The sequence below is a fragment of the Pan troglodytes genome, chromosome 19, assembly GCF_028858775.2.
Source record: "Pan troglodytes isolate AG18354 chromosome 19, NHGRI_mPanTro3-v2.0_pri, whole genome shotgun sequence".
In the NCBI taxonomy this organism is placed as follows: Eukaryota; Metazoa; Chordata; class Mammalia; order Primates; family Hominidae; genus Pan; species Pan troglodytes.
Genome location: NC_072417.2, coordinates 10,650,911 through 10,663,532, shown reverse-complemented (window position 1 = coordinate 10,663,532; position 12,622 = coordinate 10,650,911). Strand labels below are relative to the sequence as shown.

Here is a 12,622-nt window from a genome sequence, read left to right as displayed (position 1 = left end):
TCCAGGTGTGAGCCACCATGCCCAGCCCATTTCAACCGCTTTTAAGTGTACAGTTGAGTGGCATTAAGTACAATCACAATGTTGTACAACCATCACCACTATCCATTTCAGAACTCTCTCATCATCTCAAACAGAAAATGCATCTATCAAATAAAAACCCCCTATTCTCTACCCCAAAACCTCTGGCAACCTCTATTCTACTTTCAGTCTCTACGAATTTGCCTATTCTAGGGCTAATTTTTTCCAACAGGCTAATACACATGTGTGGTAAGAATTCACAGAACAAAAAAGTTTCCCTGTCCTCTAGTGCTCTTCCCAGATGAACTGTTGTTACCAGTTTCCTGTTCATTCTTTCAGAGGTATTCTGTGCATATACATACAAATACGCATGTGTATACATATCTTTTCATTTATTTACAAAGGGAATATGCTTTTTATGCCTCTCGCTTTGTAACAATAAATCTGGGAGATGAAAAGATATTTAGTACATCAGAATATCAATATCTCCTCCATATCAGCACACTCATCTTTGTTAATGATTGTGCAGTATTCTATTGCACAGGTGGGGCATACTGTATTTAGCCAATCCCTTATTGATGGAAGCTCTTCAATTTTTAATCTGTTGCATTTATCTATTGACAGCACATGCCCACCCTTAGCAGCAGAAATGAAGTAGCACTAGTTAGCAAGGAGAACTAATTAAACATAAAAAAAACCTACCAGACTAGCAAAAATTCAAGTCTGGCAATACCAAGTGTTGACAAGGACAAGGAGGAACTGGCACTGTTACAGATGGTTGGTGAGAATGGCCGTGGTTCTAACCAGTTTGGGGAGCAGCTAGGCACTCTCTAGTCAAGGCAAAGATATACAGACCCTAGGCCCAGCAAATTTCCTATCCAAGAAACTCTAAAGAAACTCTCCCTGGCCAGGTGTGGTGGCACACGCCTGTAATCCCAGCACTTTGTGAGGCTGAGGTGGGAAGATCACTTGAGCTCAGGAGTTTCAGACTAGCCTGGGCAACCTGGCAAACCCTTTCTCTACAAAAATTATAAAAATTAGCCAGATGTGGTGGTATGCGCCTGCAGTCCCAGCTACTCGGGAGGCTGAGGTGGGAGGATCGCCTGAGCCCAGGGAGGTTGAGGCTGTAGTGTGCCGAGATGGTACGACTGAACTTTAGCCTGGGCAATAGAGTGAGACCCTGTCTCAAAAAAAGAAATCCCATATACAGACCAGGAAACAGGAATAGCCATTGCAGCATGTTGATGATAGCCACGCATAGGAACCAGCTTAAATGTTCAACAATAGGAGAAAAGAGAAATAAATTATGGCGTATTCACATAGTGGAACAGTAGACAGCAATAAAAACACACTATAGCTAGATGCATCTACAGGAAAAAACTTCACAAACAATAATAAGTCAAAAATGAGTTTAATGAGGTTATGTATAGTATGATGCCATTTTTACAAAGTTTTAAAGCTTGCAAAACAATACCATATATTGTTTATAGGTACACACATTTGTAGTAAATGTAAAACTCAGTTCATGTAAGCCTGGGCAACATAGCAAGACCCATCTTTAAAAAATAAAACATAAAAAGATTAACTGGACATGGTGGTGCATATCTGTGGTTCTGGCTATTGAGGAGGCTGAGATGGGAGGATCACGTGAGCCCAGGAGTTCAAGACTGCAGTGAGCCATGATCACTCCACGGCATTCCAGCCTGGGTAACAAAGCAAGGTCCAGTCTCTAAAAAAAAAAAAAAAAAAAAGGCGGGGGGTGCCAGGTGTGGTGGTTCACACCTGTAATCCCAGCACTGTGGGAGACTGAGGCGGGCAGATCACCTGAGGTCAGGAATTCAAGACCAGCGTGGCCAACATGGTGAAACCCCATCTCTACTAAAAATACAAAGAACTACGCCTGCCAAGCATGGTGGCAGTCACCTGTAGTCCCAGCTACTCAGGAGGCTGAGGCAGGAAAATTGCTTGAACCTGGGAGGTGGAGGTGGCAGTGAACCGAGATCGTGCCATTGCACTTCAGCCTGGGCAACAGAGTGAGACTCTGTCTCAAACACAAAAAGTGGAACACGTTATCATTGAAAGCTACCACTTGCATTGTTAATTCCTTTGAATTGCATCATGAATTCAAAGCGATTGGAGGGAACATTTGTGGCTGTTGGCCCTGGGTTTCCACCAGCCCTGGGCTAGTTAGAGTTTCTACTCATTCTAATTCATGTATAATGCTGAGATGTTCACTTCAGTCATGAAGACCCTGGGCTCTAGTGGTCCCCAGGCCTGTGGGAGGGAGGCTGGTCTGTGCTGTGATATAAGCCTCAGGCTCTGCCCCTCTTTCTCCCAGAGGTCATTTCTAGAGCTTCCCCAGAGGATTCAGCATTATCCCTCTGTGACATCTAATCTCTTGCCTTAGGCAACCTGATCCTGGGCTAAGTCTCTCCTGGCAGGGGAGCCTCTCACCCGGCCTCTTTCCAATCCCACAGCACAGACCTTGGCAGTGTGGAGGGAGAGAGCCTGGTTCTTCCGCCCAGCCCTGGGCAGCCTTCTGGTGTCCCAGGATAGAAGAAAGACTCACATTTCTTTGCACCATTGAGCCCATCACTGCAGCACCAGAGCATCTGACATCTGCAAAACAACATCATTAGGTAGGTGTTAACTTTTCCCCACTGGTAGGCCTGGTGCTCGTAAATGTACTGTGACGAGTGTAATGTGTTTATGAGAATGCGCATAATAAATTATCAGAAATAGGCTGCATTTTTAATATCACTTAATATATCAAGTTGGCCTCTAAGCAGCCACACGCTATATTGCAAATGTTGAGCTGACTTGCTGGCATCAGTGCTCCATCATGCTCTCCATGCCGAGGCCATAGCGTATGCCAAGAAGGAGGCAGGGGACCCCTAGAGTGGTGGTTCCTACCTCCCTTCCTGACTTCCCCTCCATCATCTGGAATCTAAAGAAAAATGGGCTTCATTTATCACTGGGCCCCCTACAGATCACAGCTCGGGGCCTGTTACAGGGCAGGTGCACAATAAATATTTGTTGAAATGTGGCTTCATGAATAAATGAATGGACAAGAGACCTTGGAATGCCCCTCTCCGTCAACCAGCAACATCGTTTGGATTTCCTCCATCCAAGCGCCTCTGTTGGGTTAAAATTTTCTGTTAATACAGAGAACGTTCTATTAGTACAGCAGGACAAGATCTCCTCCGGTTATCAGGGAAGGGTGGAAACGGGGGACACATGTTAGGCCTGGGTCAGAGAGGGCCCTTCTTCTCCGGGCACATGGACACCAGCCAAGATGCCAACCAAGGAACATCCAGCCAAGTGCTGCACAGAGGGCATTTCCTCAAAAACACACGTTACCTACTCTAAGAAGAGCCATTAACTGGTCCTTCTCTGCCGAGACCAGCTTGGTCGGGGAGACCCTAACCCAGCAGCGCTAGAGGAATTAAAGACACACACACAGAAATATAGAAGTGTGAAGTGGGAAATCAGGGGTCTCATAGCCTTCAGAGCTGAGAGCCCCAAACAAAGATTTACGCACATATTTATTAACAGCAAACCAGTCATTGGCATTGTTTCTATAGACATTAAATTAACTAAAAGTATCCCTTATGGGAAACAAAGGGATGGGCTGAATTAAAGGAATAGGTTGGGCTGGTTAACTGCAGCAGGAGCATGTTCTTAAGGCACAGATCACTCACGGTATTGTTTGTGGCTTAAGAACGCCTTTAAGGGGTTTTCCGTCCTGGGCGGGCCGGGTGTTCCTTGCCCTCATTCCAGTAAACCCACAACCTTCCAGCGGAGGCGTTAGGGCCATTATGAACATGTCACAGTGCTGCAGAGGTTTTGTTTATGGCCAGTTTTGGGGCCAGTTTATGGCTAGATTTTGGGGGGCCTGCTCCCAACACTTCTCCACCGGGAAAGAGGTCAGAATACCCAAACAGGAGGAGATCAGACTCCCCACTGTGGCTTTGCCAAACCTCTCTGGAAATTCCAACACCTGCCTTGGGTTAGGCACTCACTTCCCCAGTGAAGAATCACTAAATATTGAGAGATGTCACTGATGGGCATATGTTACACATGTGAACAGTATAGAGGCAGCCCAGCAGGTTGGAAATCACCGTTAAACCATTAGCACCCTCTAACCCAGCAAGTCTCAACCTTCACTGTGCACCAGAATCATCAGGGGCACTTGTTAAGATGCATCCTGAGTGTGCACACACATATTCTGAGTCAGTGGGTGTGAGATGGGGGCCTGGAATCTGCATTATTGATAGACATCCTGGGCTGGGTGTGGCGACTCACGCTTGTAATCTCAGCATTTTGAGAGGCCAGGGCAGGAAAATCATTTAAAGCCAGGAGTTTGAGACTAGCCAGGGTAACATGGCAAGACCCCGCCTCTACAAAAATTTTAAAAATTAGCTGGGGATGGTGGTGCATGCATTTGGTCCCAGATACTTGAGAGGCTGAGTTGGGAAGATCACTTGCGCCTCGGGAGGTCGAGGTTGCAGTGAGCCATGATCGCACCACTGCACTCCAGCCTCAGTGACAAAGTAAATAGACATGCTAGTGCTACAGATACCTGGACCATTTTTTAAAGAACCCACTGTATCTCATTTGACAGGAGCCTTTGAGAGGGTCTGTGGGGAGTTGGGAGAAAGCTCAGAAGCTTGTTGGGAAAAGCAGAAGGCAGAGAGGCAAGGGCACAGGGCTTCTGAGGGCTGTGACCAAGGGCAGACTCCATCCACTTAACTTTGCCGGAGGCTGGTCCAGCTGCCCAGCTGCCCACCTCAGCATGGGGAATGGAAGGCAACATGATTGATGAGCCTTTGGACATATCCAACTGCTTAGAGATGCCCACACATGCCAGCCAGCGCCCAGCCTTGGCAAGTGCATCCATTTCTCACCTGGTCCTGGCAGCAGACAGGGAGCAGCCAACCACATGTCACTGGTAGAGAAATCAAGGCAGGCACTGGGAGTGCAATGACAGTTTGCATCAGGAAGGTTTGCACCAGGACGATTTGCACCAGGAAGTTTTGCACTGGGACGGTTTGCACCAGGAAGGTTTGCACCAGGACGATTTGCACCAGGAAGTTTTGCACTGGGACGGTTTGCACCAGGAAGGTTTGCACCACGATGATTTTTGCACCAGGAAGGTTTGCACCACGACGATTTGCACCAGGAAGGTTTGCACCACGACGATTTGCACCAGGAAGTTTTGCAATGGGACGGTTTGCACCAGGAAGGCAGGGGCAACAGAATCACAATTCCCTGAGTGCCAGTTGCACACTGGGCACTGTGCTAAGCACTGTATACCCATCCTCACTTTTAACTCACACAAGGTTGTTCTTATTCTCCCCCATTGCAGATGAGACCCAGGGCCTAAGTTAAACAACTTGCCCAAAGTCCGGCACGCTTAGGAGGAGGCACACCTGACTTTTGACTCTACGTCTGCCTACTCCCTGATCTATGCTCTTTCTAGAAAGTGGACACTTGCCCAGATAACACCACTTCTATCCACTTCTATCCCTTGGGGAGGCCCTACCCCATTTCAGCTGGGCTCAGAGCTGGGCAAATTCAGGCCTAGAGTGGATTTCAACTCTGCCACCTGCCAAAGGGTAGACCCCAACATGCCATGTGTTTCTCCAGTGGGCATCCTTGGGTTCCCTGGCTCCATGCTTAGGAGGCTGGGCCCTCCACCTGACTTCTTCAAAGCCCTCCCCAAGAGCCAGCTCCTGCAGAGCCAAGAGCCGTGAGCCGATCCTCCAAAAACCAGACCCACAGGACAAGAGGCCAGGAGGGAGCGGCCAGCTCTCGGTGAACACAGGTACAGGGCCTTGGCAGGCTCAGCGGTCAGGACGTCCAGGTCTCATCTCCAGTCTGCCTCTTGCTAGTCACTTGACCTCCCGCAGCCTCAGTTTCCCCATCTGTAAGATGATGACGACACCCTCCAGCTCCTTAGTAAAGGAATGATAAAATGACAGTTCAGCGTCTGTATTTTAATACCTGCGTCATTATGTAATCATTTTGTGATGCAGCCACCTCTGGCACAGAAAAAGTCACTCTGTGCCTATTTAAGGATTAATCCCCTTAAGCATTCCTGGAAATGAGAACCCCTCTGTGCCAGGCTGCCCTTCCAGGCTCTTCTGTCCTTTCCTTGGCCTTTGGCTCTTGGAAGGCTGAATATTTCTCCCACCAGGACCTCAGACTATCTTTAGGGAACCCCGGCCGGTTCATTCCCACTGTAACCCCTGAGGCTCTTGGCCTCCTCCCGTCCTCCTCTTCCTCCTCCTTGTTTTCCCTTCTTCCCCTCCTCCTCAGTTTGGGCTTCCCCTGTCCAAGAAGCCTCAGGATGAGCTTTGGGAACGAGGTTTTACCTGTGTTTCCAACTCTGCTCTGAGCCCCTGAGCTCTGTAGTGGAGGGGAGGAAAGGGAGAAGGGAGGGAAAGTGGAAGCATCGAACAGTCAGGACACTGGGCTCTCATCGCAGCTCTGCTGCCAGCCAGCAGTCACCCTGGACACATCCTTGTGCCTGAGCACTAATTTCCTCCCCTGTGAAATGGGAACAGCAGGCCCTGCCTACATAGTGGGGTGGTTTAAGGAATCAATGAGATGACAGCTGTGAATGTTCTTGGCGCAGTACAACATATGCCATGTGTTTCTCCAGTGTTTTCAAAGGCCGGTAGTGCCCGCCACCACCCAGTTCAGAACTCACCACAAAACATGAATTTCTCATCACTTCTCACCACGAGTCTTGTCTTTCCAAAGGAAGGGAGAAGGGAAAGCCAGCTGAGCACCTCTTACCTGTCTGTGCTGGACGGGGCCTTGCCACAATGCTGTGCAGTTGGAAATAGCCTCACTTCATAGATGAGGAAACCGAGGCTCAAAGAGGTCAAATAGCCTGCCAGAACTGTGCAGCTGGAAGCCACAGGGCAAGGCTTTGCCTCTCTTTCCTCTGCTCCCCATCACTCTGCAGGGGTTATGGTGGGGGAACAAGAGAGGCTTGGAGCCCCTGATTCAGATGCACCAAAGGCACCCGCTAAGAAGCTAAGTGTCTTACACGTCAGTGGAAACCAGAGGGTAAACAGGATTCCATCCATGCCCAGGGCTTTCCGGGAACACACCTGTCCAAGCAGCAGCAGTTCCCAACAGAGCTCTGGTCCCGGAAAGCCGGACAGCCAGGGCTGGGCCCTCTGGGATTTGTTTAGTGATCTGACCGTGTGGGAGGCCTAGAGTAGCAGTGGGGGTGGGGGGAGGGTGCCGCCCAGCCTTATTGCGTCACTCACCGCCCAGGCCCTGCCCTCACCCCCTCCTGACCAGGCCCTGTGCAGGTTCTCAGCCACCCTGCCCCGGGGGGTCCTTCAGACTCTACTCACTGACCAAGTGAGGGACTGAGCCGAGGTTAGAGTGCTGTGTTGTATGTGACCTGGGAATATGTGTGCACAGACTGAGCCCCGGTGTCCTTGTGCGGTTGAGCGTGTACATGTCCTGCCCGTGTGTAGGCAGCCTGTCCCTACACGCTAGGAGTGTGACTCCACGTCCTGCTAGAGGGGGAGGAGAGAAGGAGTTGTGCCCAGGGTCCCCTGATCACTTCTATGGGCTCATGTTTGTGCATCTTGTTAGGGGTGCTTGGGGGTATGGAAGCCTGTGCCCTGGGTGCCCTTGATCACCTGTGTGTGTGCTCCATTAGGTGTGCGCGCCTGTGCATTGGGGGTGTACTGTGTCACAGCTTCCTAAACCAACCGTGTGCGCATGCAGACGTTTGCGTGTGTGACCTACGGTGTGAGCGAGCGGATGCTTCCACCACGTGTCTCTGCACACGCATGTGTGCACTTGCACACCTGCGTGTGTCCCGAGAGAGCGAGCGGAGCCCAGCGTGGGCTGGCACGCGCGGGAACGTGTGGGTGCGCGTCCTGCGGGTCCCTGCCCGGCTGACTCCCAGCTTGTGCCGCGGGCGTGCATGAGCGGAAGGCGCCCGGCGGCCCTGCCTGGCCGCGAGTGTGCGCGCGCGGGGTCCCGGGCCGGCGTGCACGCCGGTGTGAGTGCGAGTGCGAGTGAGTGTGGCGCCGCGCGGCTCCCTCCGCTCCGCGCCGCCCGCGCAGCCCGCACACTCACCCTGCTTGGTTGCTGCCGGGTGACGCGGGCTGGGCCCGCCCCCTGCCTGCCGGCCTCTGGCACTCGCTCGCGCCGTCCGCAGCGGAGCGGGCAGCAGCCAAGGCAGGGCCGTCCGGGGGCGCGGCCGGCGATGCCCGCAGCCCCCGCCGCGCCCCGCCGGGCCTGCTGAGCCGCCCCCGGGCCGGGGTCGCGCCGGGCCGGGCCGCGCCCGGGGCGGGGCGGCGCTGCCTGCATGACCCTCCGGCGGCGCGGGGAGAAGGCGACCATCAGCATCCAGGAGCATATGGCCATCGACGTGTGCCCCGGCCCCATCCGTCCCATCAAGCAGATCTCCGACTACTTCCCCCGCTTCCCGCGGGGCCTGCCCCCGGACGCCGGGCCCCGAGCCGCTGCACCCCCGGACGCCCTCGCGCGCCCGGCTGTGGCCGGTGCCGGCCGCCGCAGCCCCTCCGACGGCGCCCGCGAGGTCGACGAGGATGTGGACCAGCTCTTCGGAGCCTACGGCTCCAGCCCGGGCCCCAGCCCGGGTCCCAGCCCCGCGCGGCCGCCAGCCAAGCCGCCGGAGGACGAGCCGGACGCCGACGGCTACGAGTCGGACGACTGCAGTAAGTTTCCAACGCGCCGACTTCGCGCCCCCTCCCCTGGCTCGGGCTTGGCCCCCCCACGGCCTCGCGGCTTCCCTCCGCCGGTGCCCCTCGCGCGCTCGCGCGCTCCCTCGGTTCACAACCCCGCCGCGGGCTTGCGGGCCCCTGGCGCACTCGGTGCGCTCTCCGCGCCCTGCCCACCGGCCTCGAGCCCTCCCCCGACCCAGACCGGAGAGGAGGGAAGTTTGGGGGCACCCCCTGGGGGTGTCCCATTTCCGGGGCCGGGTTCCTCGGAGCCGGCGCCGCGCCCCCTCCCTGCCAGTCCGCCCTCCCGGAGCTCCGGCGCGGGCGGCTGCTTTTGTTCCCGGGAAGGGCGGCGCTGCGTCCCGGGGAGACACCAGTTGCTGCCGGCCGCGCGGTCGCTGCCCGCTCGCCAGCCGCTCCGGGAGGGGCCTCGCGGCCGAGGGTCGGGGCTGGGGCGAGCTGGGGAGGGGCCCGAGGCTGGGAGCGGCCCGGCCTCCCGCGTGGGCCCGGCGGCCCGCAGAGCGCAGCTGCTTTGCTGGCGCGCGAGCAGAGGACCAGGAGGACCGCGGGGCCGCTTGTCCTCTGGAAAAACCTTGGCGTTTCCTCCTCCGGTGTCCACGGACCCCGCCGCAGCCCTCGCCAGGGCCGCGCACCTTCGCCCACCTGTTACGCCCGCGGCCCCCGGGCAGAGAGGGCCCCCCGGCCCGCTCCCCCTCCTCCCGGACTGCGCCCTGAGCCCCTGGGAGCAGGCGAGCGCCGGAGTCCCGGGACCGAGGCCCGGCCGGTGGGCGCTCCTGGCGCCTTTTCCCGTCCCCGAGGGTGCCTGTCCGGCCCGAGCCGGGACTGGCTGGGAAACCGAGGCCGGAAGAGGTCGCAGTCCAGTGAGGAATCGGTTTGCGCGGGGTGGGGATGGCATGTGAGAACCCCCTCCTAGCTCAGCTGTGGCTCCAGACTTGTCACTGAGACCTGGAAAACCAGCGTCAAACCCCAGCCCTTCCCGGGATGTGGCCCTTCTCCAGGGCTGGTGCTGCCCCCTCCCCTGCGCAGCAGGGATGTCTGCGCCTGGCTTGGGCACTCACCAGGGCCTGTGGGCTGCGGGCCTGGAGTTTCCCAAGCATCAAATGTGCCACCGGAAGCTGAAGGTAGGGATTACCAGTGCCCCCGGGGCACAGACCCCCCCATCGCCCCACCTGGGGAGGCCCATTAGCAGTGGCCGGTTAGAGCAGGGCCCCTGTAGGGGAAACTGCCTGCTTTGCACTTTCTAGAGGCCTGGACCACGGCCCTCGGGCCAGCGCCTGGCATATGAAGGCCCTGCCCTGGGGCGTGGGGGCTGGGGAGCAGTCTTGTCCCTCCACTTTCCTGCCAGCTTGGGGAAATTGGGTCGGAAGAGTTTTTTGCCCTCAGGGCTGTGCCCTAGATCCACCACCCTCCCCTCTGCCCCTGGCACCCTGTGCGAAGCTCACCCTGGACTTGGTGATCCCCTGGGTGGGCCCTGAGTGGGACCCAAGTCACTGCTTTGGCTGCCCTGAATCCAAAGCCTCCCCCAGAAGAACGGATGGGAAAGTTGTTCCCATTTCCGGCATCTCTGCTGCTGCACCAAGGAAGTAAGAGGGGAGGGCAGAGCTTCAGGCCACCCTCCTGGTGCCACAGAGGGCCCTCTGCATGGTGAATGGCCAAGAGGCTTTTTTTTTTTTTTTTTTTTTTTTTTTTTGCTGTCTCTGAACCCACAAAGCAAGGAGGGGACCAGGAAGCTAGAGACTCAGGCCAGCCAGCCCCATCTCCAATCCATCAGCTCAGCAGCCCTTCAGGGAGCATGTCCTGGCAGCAGGGCTGGGCCCCTGGCCTGAGATACATGCGGTGCAGGGGCCAGACTCACATGGGGTCAGCAGTGCAGGGCAGAGCTGAATGCAGCTTTGCCAGCTTGAACTGTGGGCTGGCCACACCCGTATTATCAGGACATGCCAAAGAAATGCTGAAAACGGGCTCAGAGGAGCTAAGGAGGACGGTGTGCCACTGAGCTAGGGCCAGCTTGGGCCCCTGTCACCCCCTTCGAGGGGGGCCCCACCCTAGGCTTGGATCCTATGGGAGGCTGACAAACATCCTAGGCACAGGAGCCCAGAAATCTTGGCTCTTGTCCATGGTGGGGGAACAGGTTCTGGGGTGGGACTGCCTTCCACCCAGTACCCCAGGCGGTGCCCCCCTCTGGGCTGTGACAACCAGATCCCTAGAATAAGCCTCAATGATTCAAGCCAGATGGTTCATTACGGCTTTAGCCAGGGTTATGCTATTTGCTGCCCTAATTATTGGATTATCTCTGTTCTGACAAAAAGAAATGAGGGCGGTTGCTCTGTTGTCCAAGGCAGAGAGTGAAGTGCTGTTTATTTACTCAGCCTTTTCTCCTGGCTCTTTAAAGCCCTTCCTTTATTAAGTCATGTCAAAGCACAAGCACATAACTCGCATGTTCCCAGCAGATCTCGAAGAGGGGCGATGACAGGGAGGAAAGGCAGTGAATGTCCCAATGAGGAGCAGGACCCAGTGTCGGCCCTGCCAGTTCTCCTAGGGTGGCCTCTGTGGCGTGCTGCCCTCCAGGTGGGCCGTGGGCCACACACCCCACACGCTGCCCCTACCTGAGAGGCTCTCCTGCCCGGCACCCACCTGTGGAAGCCCAGTCCATTCTTCAAAGCTGTAATCACTAGAGTGCCATGGGTTGCAAGTGACAGATAACCAACTCAGAGTGGCTTAAACAATGAGGACAGCTGAGGTCTTGCTGCACCAGGGTGCACCAATGCAGCAGCCCCTCAGCACTGTCAGGGGTGATGGTTCTGTCCATCTTTGCTCGTGGCTGTGCGCTTTTCCTTGTAGAGCAAAATCAAGGCCCGTTTCCTATTCCTAAGGGTGTCTGGGTGAGGAAGGTTCAGGTGCAAACCAAGGTCAGAATGACGCTGTCAGTCTCCATCAGCCAAGCAGGACCCTCAGGTCCAAGGTGGCTGCTGCAGGTCCAGGCATCACATGTAACAATAAGGTCCTTGACTGGGTAAGGAATTGGTAAGGACCGATTCCTTTTCTCGTGTCTCAGTTTAAGAGCGAGGAAACCTCTCCCAGAAGTCCCCAGGAGACCTGTCCTTTTGTCTCATTGGCCAGAATTGGATCACATGCCCGTGTTAAACCTGCCCTGTGTGGTTCACCCAGGACCGGGTCAGGACTGATGCCTGTGCAGGTCTGGAGCAAGGACAAGGCGTTGAGTCCACCACAAAGGTTCTCCGTGTTAGGGGGCATATTCCAGCCCCCATGGGCTGTGGTGCCCCTTCCTTTGAGCCCAGAACCTCTTTGGCCCCGGTCACATTCTACCTGGACCTGTGATATTTGTAATGCACTCGATGTTACAGCACCAACTATGTGGCAGGCTCTGTGTTAGGCACAGAGATACAAGAATGCTGAGAGGCAACCTCTGACCTGAGGGTGTTCATCAAAACCAAGACAAACAGGTGACCCCACAGCGAGGGACAGGGAGGCAAGAACCCCGATGGAAAGCTCTGGCAGGCGGAGGTCACTCACAGAGAGGGCTCAGCCCTAAGACTGGGAGGAGGGAGGAGGTGGGCTGACAGAGGGAAAAGAGGAAAGGGAGGTGCTCTTGACAGAGGGACAGCTGTGTACACAGGTCCTGAAGTGTCAGAAACTCAGCCCAGTGTAGGCAAAACAGTAGAGCCAAGTGGCTCCAAGAAGGGGAAGAGACCTATGAGGAGGCCAAAGCGGTCATATCACACAAGGTCTTGAATGCCACACCAAGGAGGTTGAACCGAGTCCAGGAGTTGATGGAGAACCTTTCAACAATTTAAAACAGATGAATGAAGATGTTTATAAAAATCTTAACACTCGTCTCT

At 55.2% G+C, this 12,622-nt stretch overlaps 1 protein-coding gene across 1 annotated transcript in view; it reads left to right on the top strand.

Annotated features, from left to right (window-relative positions):
- Positions 1-8,193: 8,193 nt before the first annotated feature.
- Positions 8,194-12,622, top strand: part of DOC2B (double C2 domain beta) — a 42,624-nt gene continuing 38,195 nt past the window's right edge. The window contains exon 1 of the mRNA XM_016931100.4: positions 8,194-8,738. Within this exon, the coding sequence (XP_016786589.2) occupies positions 8,366-8,738 (373 nt within the window). The 5' untranslated portion in view covers positions 8,194-8,365. The remainder of the gene's footprint in view (positions 8,739-12,622) is intronic.